Here is a 24,014-nt window from a genome sequence, read left to right as displayed (position 1 = left end):
AGTAGATAAATAAAGTGATCTATGATTATATATGGGGTTTTCACATATAGATGTATAATCCACATTATAGGAGCATGGGCGCGCTTGGTCTTCCACTGATAGTTGCACTCCAAACGCCACTCAAAAAAAATGGGATTGACAAATTACCATTACAGTAAGGAAGCTGTTTGTAGTAAACTAAATACAAGCAAAAATCTCTCTTTTACACTTAACTCTATTGATACAGTAACCAGTTCACTGCTTTCCATAGCAAAGGGCAGCAAAACTGAAGTGTTAAATTTAAGCAGGCAAGAGCAAAACATGGATGTCACTTCTCCCAGATGAGAGAAAATACTCAGGTAATATAACGTTAGCATTAATTTTTAATTTTATAGAGGAGTTGTAGAGGTTGTAGGTAGATAATTTATTTAAGTTGCCATAAGTATTGAGAAATCTATTTTACTATTCTTTATAAAGACCCTTTCAGGTTCACAGAAATCTGGTGCAACAATCAGAATCATTACGTTCGTTTTCTGACCTTCATGCTCAATGCCTTGGGCATACTAAATAGAAATCAGCTTCAAGGAAGAAAGCATTCTGAAATTGTGCAACCATCTGGATTTAGGCTAGCTGTGAGAGACAATTTATCTTCTGCACGTACGGCAATAAGAAATGCCATTCTTCTGTAAAATAATCTTCCACCTTAGCATACATACATGTGCCAATTGATCAAGACATGCAATATAAATTTTGCACCATATAAAACTGATACCTGAAGAAGCCTGCAATAGAATCACTAATCCTGTTGGTCTTTCCTCTGTTGATGGGCCACTTTGTCCACAAATTACACAGTCATATATAGTTTCTGAATCTGGTTGTTCAGATGATCCTACATCCATGGCAACATCAACGTCAGGTGATTCTGAAAGCAAAGACCCACATTTAATATCCTTTCAGGCAGGCATACTTACAGGAATTAAAATATGCAAATCTCAAGAGAAGCACAACTAAAGTACAACAAAACTCTGAATACATTGTTTTCCCCAAGCCAGATCACTAAGAGACTGAAGCTGGTCTGGTTTTACATCTCAATATGTAAGTATGTAAGATGAATCTGGGCAATAATGGCTGCAATTATTCCAATATTTATATTTTCCTTTTAACAACACAGTTGTCTTCAGAAGACAACCAAGGCATTTTCCATTTTCTGTCCTGTGAATTGTAAGAATACTTCATTGCTGTCACCCTGGCAGAACACTCAATTTTGAAGACAACTGAATAAATACTAAATGTCTCCAGACTCAAAACATTACAAGTTTATAATGATCACAAAAAGAATTCAAAGGAAAACACCTTTCCAGAAGCAGACTGAACTTGGAATTCTCAAAACAGATTTGAAGTGGAGTCCACATATTTATGCATAAGGGAACAGTAATGTTGTTTTGAAAATCTTGACCCTCGGCGGGGTCTCTCGGTTCCGATCAATTGATCAATGAGCACTCACAATTGGTCTGGCTGTTTAAGGCTTTACTCTTTATTTCTTCACATGGCCGGGCACAGATCATCCAGAAACACATAAGTTGAGCACTTCCGTATTCCTCGGAGGAGCTGCACACACAACTTAATACAAAGACATTTTTACACTTTTCTTAAAGCAGGGTACATGGCGTGATTGCATAGGACATTCAAACAATGACCAATCAGTACGTGATATTGCTTCATTGGCAGTTATTTAGTCCAATGATATTAACTGGTAAACAACTTATTTCACAACACTTAGGTTACTTTTATCTCGCAACACAGTGCCGCAATATTTGCACCCGAAGGTCAGTTAGAATGGTTAGTACTTCCTTATCTTATCAAGTTACTTCTGTATTCTAAAGGGTGCATTATCTGCTAATCTTTCTTTGCGACGGTCTGGGGATTAGTAATTTCTGCAACTCCAGCAGAATTAGCAGTTAGTAGCCTAGAAACCATTTTGCTGTGCTAACTTGCATCGACAGGCCATCTTGTTGCCATCTAAGTTACCAAGAGCATTCATCAAACTGTTGCTCCTAGCTGCAACTAGTCACATAGCTGCAGGTCATGAGCCTCCATATCCAAGCCTGACCTGTATCCAAGTCTCAGACTCTCAGTTTAACTACTTTGAAAACCACGTGACCCAACAATCTATTTCCCCTGGTTATTGACTGCTCTACCAAGAGGAAAAGTTTCTTCCCATCTATCCAATCCATACCTGACATTTTCTGCTATTTTTGTTTGTCACAGTGCAGACCTCTGACCAGCAGCTTCTGGAAGCAAAAATCATTCATCAGCACAATCAGTACGTTTGGATCTTCTCAGCAGCTGTGCAATGAAGAGGGAATGTTGTCTAAGCCCATTATAAATTTTTACACCTCAAATCAGGTCCACTTTCATCCTTCTCTGCTCTAACGAAAACAATCCCTGCTTATCTAGTCACTCATCACAACTGAAATTTTCCTGCCCTGGTAACTTCTTAGTGACTCTCTTCTGCGTCCTCTCCAGTACAATCATAACCTTCCTTTAGTTTGGCAACCACAAGTGCATAAAGTACTCCAGCTGCACCGTAACAAACATCTTACAGCTCCATCATAACTTCCCCACTATATTGTTCATTGTCATGAACAACAAAAGCAACCATCCCACATGCCTCCTTAACCACCTTATCTCGTTGTCCTGTTATCTTTGAGGATCCACAGACACACACACCAAGGTCCCCGTGATCCTCCGTACCTTTGGATAATCATTCACATATTTTCTTGCCCTGTTGGACCTACTATGCATCACCTCATACTTTTCAGAATTAAAATTCCATTTGCTACTGTTATTTGCACATTTAACAAATCTGTTTTTATAGTTGTGTGGTCTAAGGCTTTCTTCCACACCACAAATCTTTGGGTCTTCTGTGAACTTACTGACTAAACAACTAACTTTCATGTCTAGCTAAGTACTGTACGTTACAAACAGCCAGGGACACAGCCCTGAGTCACAATACACCACTGGACACAGACATCCTGTCACAAAAACAATCTTTAATCCTCACCCTTTGCGTCCTACCATTACGCCGATACCCAAACTGAGCAGCAATGAACAGGATAATAAAATGAGAGGCTGGATGAACACAGCAGGCCAAGCAGCATCTCAGGAGCACAAAAGCTGACGTTTCGGGCCTAGACCCTTCATCACAGAGGGGGATGGGGAGAGGGAACTGGAATAAATAGGGAGAGAGGGGAGGCGGACCGAAGATGGAGAGTAAAGAAGATAGGTGGAGAGGTAGGGAGGGGATAGGTCAGTCCAGGGAAGACGGACAGGTCAAGGAGGTGGGATGAGGTTAGTAGGTAGATGGGGGTGCGGCTTGGGGTGGGAGGAAGGGATGGGTGAGAGGAAGAACCGGTTAGGGAGGCAGAGACAGGTTGGACTGGTTTTGGGATGCAGTGAGTGGGGTGGGGGGCGGGGGAGAGAGCTGGGTTGGTTGTGTGGTGCAGTGGGGGGAGGGGACGAACTGGGCTGGTTTAGGGATGCAGTAGGGGAAGGGGAGATTTTGAAACTGGTGAAGTCCACATTGATACCATATGGCTGCAGGGTTCCCAGGTGGAATATGAGTTGCTGTTCCTGCAACCTTCGGGTGGCATCATTGTGGCACTGCAGGAGGCCCATGATGGACATGTCATCTAGGAGAATGGGAGGGGGAGTGGAAATGGTTTGCGACTGGGAGGTGCAGTTGTTTGTTGCGAACTGAGCGGAGGTGTTCTGCAAAGCGGTCCCCAAGCCTCCGCTTGGTTTCCCCAACGTAGAGGAAGCCGCACCGGGCACACCTACCAAAATGCGTCTCCCGTATTTCCCGCAACACATCCCTCACACCCCGCCCCCGCCACAACCGCCCTAAGAGGATCCCCCTCGTTCTCACACACCACCCTACCAAACCTGAAGCAAGCAATGAACAGGATACTGCTAAGCAAAAAAGAAGACCTGTTGAAGAAACCTTCCACCACTTTTCTGATGATCCAGAGAAGACTGATGTGATCGTAACTGACAGTTTGGATTTGACGAGCTTTTTATGTACAGGACACACTTTGGCATCTATTCAACAATGTAGAAAATTGCCCATTTTGTAACTGATTTGGAATAGAATGGCTAGAGGAGCAACAAGTTCTGGAATACACATCTTAAGTACTTTTGCTGGAATTTTAATAGGACCTGACTTTTGCAGTGGCCAGTGCTGCCAACTATTTTTGTAATGTAGAGTGAATCAAATTGCTTATAGATTTGCACCTGTAATGCTGGCTCTCGCAGGAGTTGGAGGAGAAAACTCATCCACTTTGCACTCCTGGTTGAAGACTGTTGCAAATACTTCAGCCTTATATTTTACACAGATGAGCTGGCTCCCCAATCATTGGGGGGGGGGGGGGGGCAGGGGGGAGAAAAGAGGTGGAACTTGTACAGTATCCTCTTCCATGAAGTTACTAATTGTCCACCACTGCCATGACTGGATGTAGCAAGACTACATAGCTTAAACTGATCCATTGGTTATAGAATTGTTTAGCCCCGTGTATCACTTATGGCTTATGCTGTTGGGCGCAATAGTCCTCTGTTGTAGCTTCACCAGGTAAATACCTAACTTTCATGCATGTCTGGTGCTATTCCTGGCAAGGCTTCCCACATTTCAATGAACCAGGTTTGACCTCTGGCTTGAAACGGGGTATTCTAGGCCATGAGGGTGCAGATTAGTTGGAATTCAATTTCACTGCTCATGATGGCCCAAACGCCAAATGCCAGTCTAGCATTGCTAGATCAGTTCCAAGTCTATTCAATTTAGCACAGCAACAAAGCCACAATACTGCCTCTCCACAATGGAAAAGGACTTGGGCTGTACTTTGATCATATAGTGAACATTAGACATAGGAGTAGAAGTAGGCCATTCAGGCAATTGAGCCAGCTTTATCATTCAAAGAGATCACAGCTGATCTGAACACCTCAACTCCACTTTCCTGCTTTTCCCCCCATAACCCTGAATTCCCTGACTTTTGAAAAAGTCTGTCTGATCCAGGCCTAAATATATTTAATAACCCAGCCTCTACTGCCGTCTGCAGTAGAGAATTCCACAGGCTCAGTAACCCTCAAGAGAAATGGACTTCATCCTTATTTCTGTCTTAAATAGGTTATACTGTACATACTATGAAATTAATGTATTCTGAGCACAGACTGTCCCCCAAGGGGAAAGCCACCTCTTGGTATCTATCGTGTCAAGCCTCGGAAGAATCTTCAATGTTTCAATAAAGTCAACTCTTGTTCTTTTAAGCTATGATGAATACAGACCCTGCTAAATGCCCTCTCTCCTCCTCCTGTATCTGGAATCAACCTCATGCATCTCTTTGGCCTGCCTCCAAATCCACTGTATCTTTCTTTAGATAGGTTCTCAGGATAAAGAGATAGAGTGTGGAGAAACTCAACAATTATGGCAGCACCTGCAGAAAGAAACAGTTGATGCTGTATCCAATATGACTCTTTGCCTCAACAGTATTTCAGGTGAAGGCCAAGTAGTGTTTGGGGCAGTTTTAGCAAGATTCTCCTATTTTTATTCTCTATTCCCTTTGAAAGGAAGGCCAACATTCCATTTGCCTTCCCCATTATCTGTTAAACCTGTACCCTGGCTATTTTGTGATTCATTCACTAGGATGACCAAATCCCTCTGTGCTGTAGTTTTCTGCTGTCTTTCCCTATTTAAATAATATTTCATCTCTTCTAGTCGCCGTGTCAAAGTGCTTAACCTCTCATTTTCCCATAATGTATTCCATTTGCTAAGTTTTGGCCACTCATGCAACCAGTCTATATCTTTTTACAGATTCTTGATGCCATCCTCAACACTAGCCTTCTGACCTTTTTTTTGCGTCATCCATAAACCTGGCTATAGTACATTTATTTACTTCATCCAAGTAACTAATATATTGTGATCCCAGTACTAATCTCCCATGGTACTCCATTAGTTCCAGGGTGCCATCTGAAAATGCCCTCCTTATTCAAACCTTATCTTCTGTTTTCTTCTGAATCTTGAATCCATGCTAATATAATAAGCTAATACCTTAGTCTCATGTGTGGTATCTTGTTGAATACCTTTGGGAAATCCAAATATGCTACATATACATCTTTATCTATCCTGCTTGATTATATTATTATTTCTAAATGCTCTGTTTATTACATCTTTTATTATATAATCTAATGTTTTCCCAAAAACAGATGTTAACCTAGCTGGCCTATTAAATTATTTTGACCCCGTTCCTTTCTAAATAAAGGTGTTACATTGGCTGTTTTCCAATCCTCTGGGATTTTTTCACTATCTCAGAATTCTTGGAAATTACCATCAATGCATCTATCTCTGTTGTTACTTCCTTTAAGATCTTAGGAGGCAGACTATCAGGTCCTGGGGACTTGTTGGTCTTTAGCCCCATCAGATTAGCTATCATTAGTGAAAAAGTGCTAGCAAATGTATTTATTTCCTCTGTACATTTGCCCTTGGATTATTGAGAATTTTTAGAGTGATATAACAGTCTTCTACTGTGAAGTCTGAAGCAAGGTAATTATTAAACTCCTGTGCCAGTTCCTCATTCCTCATTATTATTTTGGTAACCAGGACCCGGTTTCCTTCACCAGATGATGCCATGAGGCCTCATGGGGTCCAGAGTCAACGTTCAGGAAATCCAGGCAACTCCCTTGTGACCACACACTGCTGTGTTGTTAACTCTGGTTGATTTGTCCTGCTAGCGGGATGGGAATACAGGTGTCTGAGCATTGTGTAAGGTATGCTTCTGTGTGTATGACTGTGTCAGCCTGTTACTTACTTAGCCTGGTGCCCAGGTTGATGATAGAAAGTGTGTTTAGTTTCATTCTCCTATTCAGGCTTTTTAGCGTTTGAAACAATTAAGTGATTTGCTAAGTCATTTTAGAGAGTAGTTAAGTCAAACAAATTGCTGTGGATCTGAAGTGACATGGAAGCCAAACCAGGTAGGGACAGTAGTTGTCCTTCTCTAAAGGACATTATACTTTTATAACAACTGACAATGGTTTCATGGTCATCATTAGACTTTTAATTCCAAATTTTATGAACTTAAAATTGCACCATATGCCTTTCCACCACTGGCACATAAAATCACCCATGTCTCTGGAATACTAGTCTAACGACAACACCACTTTGCCATCACCTCCCCCGTTACAAAAATCAAGCCAATATATAAATTAACTTAAATAACATCAAACTATCTTCTCTGCCAGTTAAGAGAATCATTTGAATACAGTGCACCAAACTACTGTTGACATCCTTCACTTTAAATCAGTACTACAAAAAAAAATTAGAAATGAACAGAACCAGGACAAAAGATAGCTGTAAGGCACAGAAAATCCTTCATGTCACATTTCTAATTATCAATATAAAGGTCAAAATCTGGACTAACTTGACCATGACCTTTGTAAGCACAATGTTTTAAGAGTGTGCTTTAAATACAATATCCATGCGTTAACTAACTTCCGATTGCTTAATAAAGGCCAACTAATTTGCAAAATGGGTCAACTAATTAAATTCTGTATGCTTTCACCTTCATTATGGTGAAGTTCACTTGAGACTTTTCCTTTGACATTTCTGAACTAATTTAGTGGAGTAATCGCATGGTAAGAAATATTCTATTTCCAACCAGTCCTACAAAACATCTAATTAGCAATGAAAACATTCAACTGTCAAATAAGCCAAATTTACTGAAAAAGATGCTGATGACATGACTTTTCAAACGAATGAAACACCACTTTGTCATTCAAAGTGACAGATAACTTTTTCCATGAATCAAGCACGTCCTTCATAATTTTAGACTTTCTATTTCTGGTAAAGCTGAAAGTAATTTAACACAAGACAATAATTTTAATGTGGACTACGATAAAGTTTCATATAGTAACTTGGGTAAAATTCGTGTGACTTATTTAGCTGTTCAAAAATTGAAAAATAAAGATATTAATTCAACTTCTGGCAAGATAGCGGAGAGTAGGGCTTCTGAGCCTAGGGCTTGTCTGCTCCATCCACTTTTCTTTGGATTTCCCTCTCATGTTTTTTCACTTCAACTTTATTTTACCTAGCTCTTGGTGAGGAGCTCGGCCACGGCAATGGCTTTGCTGAGTGGGCCCAGCAGTGCAGACTTGAGTAGGCCCAATAACACAGTCACACGGCAGCAGCATCGGAGGAAAGTCTGGGTTCTCGGTGGCATCTGCTTCCAATGTGGATTCACGGAGGCGGGTTTGGGTCCAGCATGAGATCAGGCAGCATCAGCAATGGCTGCATTGGCAAGGTAGGCCCAAAGCAAACTCATGGCAGAGGTGGAGTCAAGTTTGAACCATCGCAGTACACGGCAGCATCAGTAGCATCTACACTGGCGAGGTCCAGCAAGGACTCAGTAGCAGTGGCAACAGTGGAGGCAAGACGGCGATAAACAGTGGCAACTTACATTCCAACAGCAGCAGTGTAGTGAAGGGGACTCATGACAGGCCACCAGGCCCATGATGGAGCACTTAACAAAACAGACTGTAAAGTTGTACATCTTATTTCTTCATTTTTATATAATATGGCTTTATCTTGCAAGTTTTGATTTTTTTTGTGCTTTAAGATGGTACCAGAAACTGGTGGCAACCCAACAGCACTTTTCACTGTATTTTGTAACAAGATATGCATAACAATAAGTAAATCAAATAAATATATCAAATACAAGTCACTGGAAATTTATTTCCCATTAATTTACAACAACGAAATCAAGAAAAAAAATGATAGTGCATATATCAAATGCATTAGCTTCATTTTGATCTCCCAATAGATTCTTGCAGTCTTCCTCTTCTGTTGAACTATTAAGACAGAATGTTCCCAAGTAGAAACAAAGGAAGAAATTTGAGTGCAAGAAAACACAGCACAGAGATCTTCAGATATAACGTGATGTAGAGCTGAATGAACACAGCAGGCCAAGCAGCAGAGGAGCAGGAAAGCTGACGTTTCGGGTCAAGGCCCATCTTCAGAAAAGATAGACCGTCACCTGAGTTTTCTCTCCACATTTACATGGTTCCCTAGCAAATTCATGCCTATGTTCTATTTTTGCCATTCAATACTCCTAGGGACAAAAATGTCTGCCAAATAATCTTTTAAATGTCAATTTTTCTGTCATTTATATGGAAGATGACTTATAGGGCTAACAAAAATTAATGGTTTGGTTCAATGGAGCAGCTCATAGTCAGCCTTTACCACTGACTGTGCAGCAGTTGCAACCTTTCAGTCTTCAACTGGGTTGAAGGTGGTAGAGTTTTTGTTGGTCGAGGATATTTAAAAAAAAGGTGCATGGGTGAAGTTGGGATATTGATCAGCCATGGTCTCATCAAATAAGGAAACCAGCATGAGGGCGAATGGGCTATTCTTGTTCCTACATTGCGTGTTTTGCTAATCAGCATAATTTTTAAACACTATTATACCAGCTAACTAATCCTAAAAGGTTAGGAATGTACATATATCAAACAAATCCTTTATGTGCTGCCTACACAGCAATAAGAACAGTACAGCACAGACGAAAATTCCTATACATTATTCCACTAAGCTACAAATTAGGATAAACCACTGATAGCTTTAGATTGTTACATAAAAGCTAAGGAACTATTGAAGACACTGGGAGTTTAAGGGGGGAGTGTGTCGCCTGTCCACACTACAAGGCAGGAATGGTTCATGAACCAAGTAACAAAAACTATGGCTTGAAGTAGGAGAGAAAGATGGGTGTGGAATGGGTTTGGGAAGGAATTCTAGAGTTTAGGGCTCAGTGTTTCAGGCGTGACTATCAATAACAGAGGAATTAAGACCAGGAATGCGCAAGAGGTCAGAACTGAAGGGGCATTGACACTTAGGCTGAAAGAAGTTAGAGACTAGAATAAGGTAAATGATCTGGTTCAGACTCAAACAAATTCCTTTCAAAAGGAATGGAATCAAATGACTAAGGAGTGGACTTTGTCACAGGGACAAAAGAAAAAGTAGTGAGGATCTAACCAGCTAAGTTTCACTCTGGGATTTTGATAATTTTCCTAAACAAGCTATTCAGAAATATTCTTACGCATCACTGAAGCTGGTGGGACATGAACCTGGGCCTCCTGCGTGATAGCGAGGAACACTATCACAGTGGAACAAGAGCCCTATTAACTCTGGGATCTGGCTTGATCTGTATTAAGATCAACTGGGATCAAATTGTCCTGTTGTTCTACTAAGAAAGGCCCAAACTCAGAATTTCAACAATGTATTTCTTCAAAATTGTATTACTGCAAAATGTTTATTGAATAAAATTTAAACTAATCCATCCACAAGCGACATCGCAGGAGCTGTACATTGTAGCTGTAGAAATCAATTTCTTATCATGTAATAAGTAGTTTCCAATTGACACAAGCTCATAATACAATGCAACAACAAACACACCATTGTAAATTAACTTAAAATGTCCAAACATTTCAAATTCATGAAAACGTATCAATATTTGCTTTGAAATGAAGGTCAAAAGACCAACTGTGAATTTGTTCCAGCACAACCAGAAAATGATGCTTTCTATTAAAGTCATACACCATTGCCTCAGGCTAAAGAAAACGTATTGCCACTGTGACCATAATGTATTATGGTACAAAACATCCACGAGAATTGGCACATATAAAATCCATTTCTACATTTTACAATTAAGGTAACCTCAAAATAAAATTAGTTTTGTTTTAATCTAAAACATTGTACAACGGTTGTTGTTTATAAACAAAACCAAAGCAATTCAATTTTATTGCCTTGAGCAGTTTCATTTTAACCCTATCACTCCAGTGGAAATCAGGCAAATAAGCAGTTATAGATGAACACGATAATAGCTACACAGATCCTGACTATTTTCAACTACTGTAATGTGATTCTGTAAAGTTTTGAAAAGCAATTGAAGTGTTTGCCTAAAAAAGGCTACAGGTTTATGCAACTCAAATTCCATAATGGCAACAGGTCCCCAACGCACATAAAGAGGCACCTCGAGAGGATTTAAAATTTCCCTTTTGGGAACGCACTGCAGGGCCCCACAGCACTTGGTTTCCACACATCACTTAACCTCTAACATGATTCTCAAAAAAAACCTCCCCATCAATTATCTGAAAGTTGACCTTTAGTCAAGAACTATCCAAAGTTTTTCTGCTGGCAGCTGCTGTCTACCCTCTTCACAGAATTTAGGAGCGCTACAATCCTGAAGGGACTCAAACGTTATTGGAGTGAGCAGATAGATGGAGCTGGAGCCCACCAGACAAGCAAGTTATGCACTCAAAAGGATGGTTGATAGATTTTCTGTTTCCTTGGCTTACTGACAATAAAGGAGAAGGAGTAGGTGAAAATGGGTTGTTTATGCTGAAAGCTGTTGGTGACAAGACTGGGACTGGGGTGCGGGGTGATTAAATGGACATGCAAGGAGGTATTCAGGCTTTAAAATTATTGAACTCAATATTCAGTCCAGTGTGAGATTTTCCAGCTCATGGTGAGCCTCACTGGAGCACAGCAGCAGGCCCAAGACATTGGCAAGAAGAAGTGTCTGTAGAACTGGCAGACAACTAGAAGCTATGGGTCATCTTTATGGACATGGCATAGGCATTCCACAAAGCGGCCACCCTGTCTGTATTTCATCTCCCGGTACAGAGGGAACCACATTGTGAGCAGTGAATATAATAGAATAGATAGATGAGTGAAGTGCATTAAGATATAATCTAGACAGGTCCTACCAATTCCTCAGCAACTCATCCAGGTATTAGCAATCGCCAAATCATTATAAGCTTCAACTCTATCTTTCTTATGAGAAATTTCAACTCCCCTTGAGTATATGGCCTCTGTCTTCCCCCAACTTAACAGTGAAGTCCTCTTATTTCTTCAATATGAAATGAAATGAATTGTCAGGCAATTGAACTCCAGCTTAAACAACAACCAATATTGTAGATTTTCAAACTGTCTGCCATTGCATCCCAATTGGTTTATAAAGTTATATCTCTGCATCTATACACTTGCAAAATACCAGCTGTCTTGCTGCCTTGAGATGATACTGCTTCTTGGCACTTTTCTGTGCCCCAAGCCCCACATGTATTTTGCAACCACTTATCCAAAGCTTTTCAGAGTTCTAACCCCTCAGTAGCACACAGCTAATGACAGAAAATTAGTTACATAAGGCTGATCTACTTTTACATTTACCTCCAATCAACTATCATATGGACTCTTATTCAGGCCTACCCAGATTTCGCACACTGTCATAATGGCAACTTTTCACACAAAACCTCTAGTCCTTTGGGAGGATTTTCGTTAAGTTTTCAAGCCAGCTTTTACACAAGCACAGCTTGCTCCCTAAATGCTTCGTGCATTTACACTAACTTCCAAGATATCCAAGAGGTTGGGACCTCTGCTTTGCCCTGGCCATCTCCTACTGATGCATAACAATCATTCCCTTCTGCCCGAACACACAGTGGCAAAACATAACGTGCAAGAAACAAAGAGAAACAGTCTCAATCTGCATAAAGAGATAACAAGGTGTACAGCTGGATGAACACAGCAGGCCAAGCAGCATCATAGGAGCAGGAAGGCTGGCGTTTCCGGCCTAGACCAATCCGCACAGATACTTTTTAAAAATTACTTCAGTTCCAATTTTTTGGTTAAGCCTATTTGGTACTAAGTATAATCAATAAGTGTATTTGTTCTCAATCCACATCCATTCAGCATATATAAAAGGAAGCCAATTTCACATTCATTACAAATCTTAGAATGACCTGGTAAAATGTCAGTAAATTAGAGTCTTTCATGGTATACAAAGTTCAATTTACCTCAATTTCAATTCACTTTGTTCACAAAGACTTTCTGCTGCATAAATGGAAATTTTGTAAATGAGAAATCAGGTTTCGTAATGCAAAGCTCTTACACAACTGAATTATACCATATTCAGACCAGTATTTCTCCTTAGTTAAGTAAAACCACAATTTTCACTAAAAGCCAAACATGAGGTTATCAAAAAGAATGTATCCAAAACACCTAATACTCAATATTTTAAAATTTTGGTCAGGTGCCTTTCTGTATTTAATTGCTTATGCATGCAACATCAAAATAATATTAGACAGACGCTTAAAGTTAAGTAAATATGCAAGAAAATTGCTGAGTGCAGTACAAGTCTCTAATTGCAGAGAACATTTTCCCTTACTAAACATTGTGTGTCAGGGTAGCTCTCTAGAGGCAGACAACTATTAGCACTTTGATACCTTCTGTCTCAACCCTTCACCTCATTCCCCAAAAGACAGTTGGATTCCAATTTATTTTCCTAACCAGGCTCAACAGCTTGATAATGCAAGACATTCCTAATGTCACCTTGCCAGCACTAAAAAAAGACAACTACACTTTGTTCCTATTAGCCCAAGGTATTTCTATTTCAAGGACTAAGCAATAACATTTCAAATACCTCCTGAGAAGCACGCAGAATTCTTTGAAACTCGGTTGGTGTTAGTTGGGTGCCTGGAAGCATTGATCAAGGCCCCTAAATATACTTTTTTTAATATTTCAGCTATTCACATGGAAAAATAAATATTTCATCACAGCTTCATATATTAATCAAGATTTCAACAAAATTTTGAGTTACAGGAAAATATCTTAATATATCCGTAGCCTCCAGTTATATTCTACACCTTTTTTTTTTGAGGCCAATCATTCCGGATTAGTGGTAGTTGAATAATGGTGATAACAATTGACAGTTAGAATGTTAACCAGATACTAAAACTCATTTCAGGCAAATTAATCATACAGTGTCAACTTGATCATTTTGCTTTCGGCCGTTAACAACTCAATCCTACCTGGTCTTGAAACTTAAGAGAGTGTTTCTTAAGATCTTACAACGAGAAACCCAATTATATGTCTATCCAAACCGAACGTATCCCCTGGCTGCTATTAAATATCCAACCTTAAACATTGAAGTAAACTCAGAAATAGTAAAAAGGGCTTGAAGAAAGCTTCTTAAACTCATTGCGCACAAATCTAGGGCTCAGTACTGTCTGCTGTTTGGATGCTACAAATGTCATACATGGACTAGAATGGCATCTGCTGCGAACTTGCATACTTCTTTTGTGATTTACACCCTGCATCAGATTTATGAAGGCTTCTGCCATTTGCAACTATTGTTCACCAGAAGTACACAAAGCAAATATATTTTCTTATTCTTCCATGGGATCTGAGCATTGCTAGCAGATCCATACAGTTTAAGCAAATCAACAATATTGTCAGTAAGAGAACTCCACAATTTTGACCCAGCAATACTGAAGTTACAGCAATATAGTTCCAACTTAGGACAACATAGGGCTCGGTTAGGAACTTGGGAGGTGGTGGTGTTCCTGAGCATTTTCGATTTTTGCCCTTCGAAGCTGTGGTAACCACCAAACGCTTGTAAAATTGTAACAATGGCCAGAGTGCAAAAACCAGCAACTAACCTGTAAGTAGTTTAATAATTAAAAAGTGACGAATTCATTTGTGCTGCTTTGTCATGTTTGGCTGTGCAATATAGGATATTGACTGGAATATGGACTTCTATGTGGTTGCTTGCTGATTGACATTGACATTGTGAAAAAAGTAGTTAAAAATCTGGCCAGTTAGTGCCTTTTTAATCTATTCTCCATTATTAGAACAATGTTTGAAGACATCATTGATGCTGCTGCCCATCAGCATTATGCTCATTTTAGGACCTACCAGGGCGGCTCGATTCCAGAATTGAATAACTGTCCTTGACATCAAGGCAGAAATGAGCTGGGCGGTCAATGAGAATCATGGGAAAAATCCACACAGTGGGTAGAGTACTATCCAGCACCACAGAAGTTGGTTTTGATTCTTGGAGGCCTACTATCTCAGCCCCAGGGCATGGCTGAAGGTATTACAAGGCCCACTTCAGAGACATTCACAGTCACGATGCACTTCCCATTTTAGAGGCAACCTAGCTTTAATAGTGGAAAGTAGCAATATGTTTGGTCCTCTGCTGATATGTACAGCCAATGAACAGCACATTTAGAGCTCGATCACAAAGATCACAAAGTAGTCAAACAGCAAGCAACAACGCTGTCTGCATTTCAAACAGCAGCCATGAATTAATGCTGTACCACTATCCCTGAAAGTTTCCAAAGCAATTTGTGATCCAATTTAATCCACACGCGCTTTCAGTACTTCACTGCCACCCTGATTATAGGCTTCTTAAAACCTTGACACACTACATTTTCCACTCTTGAAGTTAGAGGTTTTAGTCTTTTATAAATTAAAAGAAGGATATAATTAGACAACACACAATGCTTGCTGACAACCAATTAAAGAGATTAAAGTCATTGAGAACACCATAAAAAAAGTGAAACCGGGGTGGGGTGACAGCATGGATAGCCAGGAGGCTCAGGTGCAAGTCCCAACTGTTCCAGAAGAGTTCACAGTACATCAGATGCATGTCTGACTCCAGTTTAGAAGGTAGTGTGTTCAAATTCTGTCAGGCTCACAGACTCTTACTGCAACACAAATCTTGTTTTTTAGCCCAGATGGATTAATCGGTAAAGTGTGAGATTTTTAAAGAGAGAGGGTCAAGAGTCGAAGCTCTTACCTGGATGCTTTTAGAAGGGTTCTTGTGATGCAGTCCCTAACTCTGGCCAGAAGCACTGGGTTAAAGTCCCATCTTCCCTCAGAGGTGCGTCATAACATATCCGATAGGTTAATTGAATATAGCTGAAGAGCAACAGCAGCCTATTGTCACACAAGTCTAACAAGGCCCAATCTGGTCTGATCGCAAAAACTATGCAGACTCAGGAGCTCAAAAGATTCAGGTATATAGATTGTACTCGGACAGGAGACCACCATGGAATGTCACATGTAGTAGGTTTCTAGGGCTCTTTGGTGCAGTGGTAATGACCCTTCCTCTGAACTCGGCAGTTCTTGATCAATTCCAACTTGTTCTAGTCGTGTGTCATTGCAATTCTGAACAGATTGTTGTCTTTTAGACATTTTTATTCAGAGACTGCCATGTTTCTGTACTATAGTGGTTCTTACATTCACTTCACACAAAAGGTTGCTTGTTCCAAACTACACAGACACATTGGGAGAGCGTTTTTGTGGTGCAGAAGTATTGTCCCTGGCTCCGGGTCAAAAATTCAATGTTCAATTTCCACCAGGCCCAGAGGCGTGTCACAACAAGTCTGAACCAGTTGATTAAAAATCACTAACTAAAAAGAAAGAGAAGGGTCCCTGGCACAGTACTAGTGTCTGGCTCTCTGGATCAAACTGCCCAGGTACAAATCCCTCTTGCTCTAGCAGTGCGTTACAACATGTTCTTCAGTGAACTAGATTGATATCAGAAGTTTGTAGGTTCCAGCTGTGGACACACTCCACAGACTAATCAAATTAGAATACTATAGCTGTGTCCCAACTTTTAGGCCAGAGGGCTGGGTTCAAGGCCTACCAGCCATAAAGGTGGATCACAACATGCTTAAAAATACTTTAAATAGTAAGACATCACTGTAGTCATGTCCCCACTTTCAGGTCAGAAGGTACAAATTCAAGCCCCACTTGCCACACACCCGTCCAAACAGGAAAAGGAGACGTGGGGGGAAAAAAAAATTAAGTGGCAGGAGGCACATAAGTAGATTCCCCATGCTATTTGACATGGCTTTATTTGTTGGCACATTTTATTATACAATTTCTTTTCCCCCTTTCAGAAACAATAATGAAGAGTAAGAAAGATTAGCAGGCTCAGTAAGCAAGTCAAGTTGCTGTTTTAAAGCATGGACACTGATTACTCCATCTATTTTCACCAGTTAAAACACTGATATTTGTATCAAGATTTTCTCTTTCTCCACCAATACACATTCTAAGAGGCTGTCTCCACCAAACCCTCACGGTATGTCATCACTTCCCCTCAGTCTTCTGCCATCATTCAAGAGGAGGTATCTTTTTCTTCCCTTCAATTCACCCAAGCAGGTTTTTTGAACTCTCATCCCAGGCTTCAATTTCATAGGCTGACAAAATCAATATTTAGTGAAGGACCACGATCATTATTAAAAAGCCAATTTGGTACAAAAATTTCATGTCAAAACAATATCAGACATAGGAGAGTTGAACCAATAGCAATACGTTATTTCTCCAACTCGGCGTGTTCTCTTCACATTTTGTAATGCTCCCAGATTTCTACTTTCCAAATGTTGCTCCTGATTATTTTCCTCTCTACAGGCTCTGTAATATTCTTTACAGTTCTCTTACATTTCTTTTGGGTCAAAAAAAGGATTATATTTTTCCATTGCACCTGTGCTTTTTCTTTCCTCCTACCACCTCCAAATGTCTTGTTCTTTATGTAACTCCCTGAACATTTGCTCTTAGCTCAGTAGTGTAAAATTCCTGATGTCACAATGCAGTTCAATTACTGTGATGTAAGAAGTACAAGATAGTAATTCTTCTAAATTTGGCAGAATTTAACTTCAAGTAATAAATGTGGATGATAACATCTTGTCTTGGGAATGGTGGCATGAACCCACCACTGACGATTGCAAAAACCTGTCTGGCTTACTGATGTCCTTTATTGAAGGTAACCCTGACCTGGTTTGTCCTAAACGTGATTTCAGGCCCACAAGAATATAGTTCACTGTTAAATATACTCTCAAATGTCTGAGCAAGCTGCTCAGTTCAAGGGCATTAGGGATGGGCAACAAATGTTCACCATGCCAGCCATGCCCACTTTCCATGAGGGAATAAAGAAAAAGATTCTGAATACATTAGAATCCAAAGAACTGTGTTATTCAGATTATAGTGATAAACTCAACTGGACAAATCGTGCGTGTGACCAAAGCTTACCAAGATCCATCGCTGTTTCCATGAAACTTTTTTGTCTTGAAGCAAATTCAGCAAGCAACTTCTGTTGTCTCTCTCTGGCTTTCTGACGTCTGTATGGAGAAAAAGCAACCTATCAAAATGTAACCATAACTGGCAAAAAAAGATTAAAAAAACAATTCCCATCAAAAATTTTTAGATTCAGTCACCTTTTAAACTGCAGAAATTTCCTCCTACCCATTAATCAATGTCAGCATGATAGAATAAAATTAGTGACCAAAGGAAAAAATATAAATTAGCAGAGATAACAAGGTGTAGAGCTGGATGAATACAGCAGGCCAACAGCATCTTGGAAGCAGGAAAGCTGACGTTTCGGGCCTGGGCCCTTCAGAGGGCCCAAAACATCAGCTTTCCTGCTCCTCTGATGCTTCTTGGCCAGCTGTGTTCATCCAGCTCTACACCTTGTTATCTCGGATTCTCCAGCATCTGCAGTTCCTATTATCTCTAAATAATAGGCAGCATTTCTAAATGTTATGAACCTATAAATATATTTAGTCTCAGATTTTATACCAACTACTGCCTACTTCATAGGTGTTCCATTTATCAGCAATAAATGGAACACGTTAGATTCGACCAGAAGAAAGATTTGTAAGTTTTATTCCATCATTCAGCTTTTCAACATGTGCACAGATAGATAAAGAGTAAGAAAACACAAAATCAGTTGTCCTTCTGGAAGGCCTTTCAAAACTTTAGGATGTCACCAGGTGTTTTACAGCCATTGAGTCAATGTTGACACACTGTAGTCAAAATGTGGTAGTCAACTTGCACACAGAAACAGACAAATGACCTGATGGTCTATTTTACTGACATTATCCTTAAATAAAAAACAATTTCTCCAAGAACACTAGGGAAGCATTGTCACTTACTTTAAATACTACCTTTGGACATTTTATGTCCAAAGTAACATGACAGACTTGGTATTATCTCAAAGACAGCGCTTTTACTAGTGCAGCACTTCTGACTCAGGGGCAAATATACACCAACACTGAGCTAAGGATAACATTTAGCAAGTACAGGAGGTTTGTACAAATTTAAACTTATCTTAGAATCATCCAATATACAAAGCTACAATAACAGATGCTTAAACTGATCAAACACAAATACTGATGGAAGCAAAATTGTGATCAGATGTAGAATTATCTTCCATTTAATCCCAGTATAATTTCTTCCTTGACCAATCTATATAGAATTATATACAGTAAATATTTAAGACAAATCAAATATGAATCAAAAGTGTTCCTGTTGGTTCAGGATGGCCCACTGAGATTCAGTATTCTTTTTTTTTTAAACTGTTCCTCAATTATTTTAAAATTTTAAATTTTTATAAAGCTCAATATTATCACGCATTTCTTAATGATTAAAAAAGTGATTCTGACTGGGGACTGCCCAGGGATTTAAAACTTACAGTTTATCATATTCAATCACATGTTGCAGTTCTGTTGCAATCAATGTTACAGATTTAATAAAGTGCTGGACATTGCAAGTACAAAAGATATTTTGTCAAAGCTTTTTGTTTTGCACTCACCATCACAACAATTTGCAAGAGTATCAACTCAAATGGACTCATTAATAGGCGTGTTGCCATAGAGAATGCACCAGTTAGCGACCATTCATGTTAACATCTAGGCTTTAAATTTTAAACTGGGCAGGTTGACTTGGGCAAGGCATTTTCCTGAGAAATTAACTAGCAAATGACTATCACCTATTTTGTTGTTTGAAACAGGCACAAGTATACACACACACACACACACACACCTCACCACCACCTTCTCAATGTCAACTAGAGTTGGGCAATACACGCTGACCCAGCCAGAGATGATCCTGTGACTGAATAAAAAGAAAGTTGTTTCTGCCGGAAAGAGCAGAACATTGTTTAATATATGGAACGTTCAGTACATAAAAGTACATCACACTGCAAGCCCAAATGACAAGGCTGAATTGGTCATCAGAGTAATTCTTCGCACACAAAGAACTGTTGGTCTTTCCCAAATCTACTGTTGAAATCTCACAGGAGAATCAATTTGACTGCTATCAAGATCAGAATTGAATCCCTCATGGGATCTCATCTTCTACCTCAAATGTAGGAGCATATGCACAGCTGATAGTGGTACACTGATTTCTCGTTCAAGCGGGATAAGAAATCATGAGCTTACTAAATTCATTGCAGAAACTTCTGAGCTGCAAGATGAGCTCATTTCATTTCCAATGATAAAGCCCAATCAATGGAGGAATCATTCCTCTTCGAGAAGGCCCTTCCAGAAAAAAAGATGCACCTGCCATTCCCTCAGTTGACTTCCTCCTGAATGCCACCCTATAATCAAGGTAGCAAAGTTGATATCAAGGTGTTCTAATTTAACAGCTACAATGCTAGGTGCACTGATCTTCAATGCTGCGTTTGTCAATGAGCATCCTTACATTCAGGTTGCAAACATAATTCTAACAAATGAAAGATGTCTATGGTTGATTATTTTTCCTCCAACATTGTAGAGGTCGTTACATGCCAACTACCACTCAACATTGGTGGAAAAAGACCTTGATCCAATACAAGAATTTTCTAGATAACAAATCCAGAGTCTGCTGAGAAATAACTATAGTTTACATGCTTGATCACAAGTGGACGTCCATGTAATCTGCGGCAAGAAACAGAACAAAAAACTTAAAAATCACATGAATAAGTGGCAGACATAGGATCAATTAGACAGAAGGCTTCCCAAAATTGCAGTGGTGGTGGTGTTAGGGAAACAGATTGACCACAGGTACTTTAAATGGTGCAGAAGATCAGCAAAAGAGTAAATTTAGATCATGAGGTATTGCTGGTGCAAGTTAGGGCACAAAATATCTTCCTGATGTTCAGAAGAGTCCAGGAATTTGAAGCAGACCTTGAAAGATTATGTATCGCTAGGTACTCTGCAGTACGAGCTCCCAACAGTTCACAGCAAGAGAGAGACTGAAACAGGGTCTTATTTTGCTTTCAACGCAAGATGATGCTCAGTGATGTACAGGAATTTGAAATCAGGCTTGAGAAAAATCCACAACCAGGTATTTTCCATATTGTATGTCATGGGATGAATGACTTTTGGCTCATCAGGCTTTTAAGCTAATAAAATAGGCCCATACTGGGAATTTAGCCACCAGAAATGAGGCTTTAGAGGGGAGAAAGAGAAACAGACAACAGATCACAACACACAGTTGAATGAAGTGAGGAGCATCCAAGACAGCTGACTGCACAGGAGGTAAAGAACAGTAGTTCATGCAATCTAGTTAGATTTGGCAGCAAATGGCCAGACTTGTTGTCCATTACAGCCATTCAAGCCTGCATCTCCTTAAGTAAAAAGAAGGGTCTAGTGGAGGACTAACTAGGTGGAGCTGATGGTGAGATTGAGAACATCAGTAGCTAAAGAAAAACTGCAGAGAATGGAACGCAAAATGAATTTTGGAAATGCAACCAAAAGTGAATCAAGCAAAGTATTTTTTCCAGGGTCGGGACAAGAGGTAAGTATAAAGGTACAAAAGGCCAATCTCCCACTTTCTCCCCATACCATTGCATATTATTTTTAATCCAAATAATCATCCAATATGTTGTTCAATATCTCAAATAAACCTTTGTCCACCTCACTATCAGGTAATGCATTCCATGCTCTCAATGCTCTGAGTAAAAAAAATTTCTTTCACTTCACCCTTGATTCTTTGGCAGATCACTTGTAAAAGAAACAAGAACAAGATGTGGATTACAAAGTAAGAATAGTATCTCCCTATCTATTCTTTCCATAGTTCTGAAAACCCATTTCAGGTCTCTTAATCTTCATGCCTCCAAGGTCAACAGTCAATTGTAATACTGTTACATCTGATTCAAGACTCTACCTCTCAAACTTGGGCTGAATTCTATCATACCATGGTCACCGCCCCTTAATAGTTCCTTCACCGTAAGCTCCTAGATCAATGTGCCTCATTACACATCACTAAATCACGAAGTCCATGTTCCCACAAGCAGCTGCAAAAATCCATCCTGATGAAAACGAATTCATGGAATATCTAGGGATTCACTACCAAACTCTGGGTGGGTCCAAAAGAACTGGAAAATCATTGACGTGACACGCCTGTTTAAAAAAGAGGGTAAGGCAAAAGACGGAAAATTACAGGCCGATAAGCGTAACCCGAGAACCGTGAGAAAGATGATTTTGAAGTCTATTATAAAGGATGAGATTGCTGAATATTTGGAAGTGTATAGTAAAATAGGACAAAGTCAGCATGGTTTCATCAAGGGGAGGTCACGTCTGACAAGACTGCTAGAATTCTTTCGAGGAAGTAACGAGCAGGGTAGACCAAGGACAGCCAATGGATACTGTCTAACTGGACTTCGAAAAGGCCTTTGATAAGACGCAACAAAGGAGGTTGCAGAGCAAGATAAGGCGTTACAGGCAAGGTGCTAGTATGGATAGCAGATTGATTGTCTGGAGAAAGCAGAGAGTAGGGATAAAGGGGTCTTTCTCAGGATGGCAGTCAGTGACAAGTGGTGTTTCGCAAGGGTCAATGCCAGGACCACAACTTTTCACATTAGATGATGATCTAGAAGGAGGAATGGTGGGCATTCTGGCTAAGTTTTCAGATGATACAACAAGGTAGGTGGGAGGATAGGTAATATTGAGGAGGTGGCGAGGCTGCAGAGGACTTGGGCAGGTTAAGAGAGGTGGGCAAATAAGTGACAGATGGAGTACAATGTAGGAAAGTGTGAGATCATGCACTTTGGTAAGAATAAAAGCATGGACTATTTTCTAAATGGGGAGAAAATTCAGAAGTCTGAAGTGCAAAGAGACTTGGGAGTTCTAGTCCAGGATTCTCTCAAGGTAAATTTGCAGGCTGAGTCAGTATTCAAGAAGGCAAATGCAATGTTAGCATTTATTTCAAGACGACTTGAATATAAAAGTAGGGATGTGCTACTGAGGCTTTAAAAGGCTCTGGTCAGGCCACATTTGGAGTACTGCGTGCAGTTTTGGGCCCCATATCTCAGGAAGGATATGCTAGCCCTGGAGCGGACTCAGTGAAAGTTCACAAGAATGGTCCCAGGAATGGAAAGCTTAACATATGAGGAACGTTTGAGGACTCTGGGACTATACTCATTGGAGTTTAGAAAGATGAGTGGAGGGATCTAATTGAAACTTTGGAAGATCTAATTCAAGGGTGAACTATACGTACATGGAAAAGTCCTAGGGAAAACTGATGAACAGAGAGATCTGGGTGTTCAGGTCCATTGTTCCCTAAAGGTGGCAATGCAGGTCAATAGGGTGGTCAAGGCGGCATACGGCATGCTTTCCTTCATAGGACGGGGTACTGGGTACAAGAGTTGGCAGGTCATGTCACAGTTGTATAAGACTTTGGATTGGCCACATTTGGAGTACTGTGTACAGTTCTGGTCGCCACATTGCCAAAAGGATGTGGACGCTTTGGAGAGGGTGCAGAGGAGGTTCACCAGGATGTTGCCTGGCATGGAGGGTGCTAGCTATGAAGAGAGATGGAGTAGATTAGGATTACTTTCATTAGAAAGATGGAGATTGAGGGGGGGACCTGATTGAGGTCTACAAATCATGAGGGGTATAGACAGGTGGGTCGCAAGAAGCTTTTTCCCCCCCAGAGTGAGAGACTCAATTACTAGGGGACATGAGTTCAAAGTGAGGGAAGGAAAGTTTAAGGGAGATATGCGTGGAAGGTTCTTTTCGCAGTTGCCAGCAGAGGTGGTAGATGCAGACACGTTAGGGTCTTTTAAGATATATCTGGACAGGTACACGGATGGGCGAGGAGCAAATGGACACAGACCGTTAGAAAATAGATGACAGGTTAGATAGAGGATCTCAGTCGGAGCAGGCTTGGAGGGCCGAAGTGCCTGCTCCTGTGCTGTAATTTTCTTTGTTCTTTGTAATACTTGAATGGCCTGGACAAAAGAGGATGTTGGGAAGATGCTTCCGTTGGTAGGAGAGTCTTGGTCCCGAGGGCACAGCCTTAGAGTAAAAGGAAGACCTTTTAGAACAGATAAGGAGAAACTTCTTCAGCCAGAATTCACTGGCACAAAAGGCTGTGGAGCCAGATCATTGAGTAC

At 40.2% G+C, this 24,014-nt stretch overlaps 1 protein-coding gene across 4 annotated transcripts in view; it reads right to left on the bottom strand.

Moving 5' to 3' along the window:
- ubr3 (ubiquitin protein ligase E3 component n-recognin 3) overlaps nucleotides 1–24,014 on the bottom strand; it is a 311,396-nt gene that overhangs the window by 137,847 nt on the left and 149,535 nt on the right. For all 4 annotated transcript variants that reach the window (XM_048535342.2, XM_048535343.2, XM_048535344.2 and 1 more), the window contains 2 exons: nucleotides 17,888–17,976; nucleotides 752–901 (listed from right to left, as the gene is read on the bottom strand). In XM_048535342.2, coding sequence (XP_048391299.1) covers nucleotides 752–901; nucleotides 17,888–17,976 — 239 coding nt within the window. The remainder of the gene's footprint in view (nucleotides 1–751; nucleotides 902–17,887; nucleotides 17,977–24,014) is intronic.

This window comes from Stegostoma tigrinum, chromosome 7 (assembly GCF_030684315.1).
Source record: "Stegostoma tigrinum isolate sSteTig4 chromosome 7, sSteTig4.hap1, whole genome shotgun sequence".
NCBI lineage: Eukaryota > Metazoa > Chordata > Chondrichthyes > Orectolobiformes > Stegostomatidae > Stegostoma > Stegostoma tigrinum.
The sequence above is the reverse complement of the archived record's forward strand: the minus strand, read 5'-3'. Positions and strand labels throughout refer to the sequence as shown.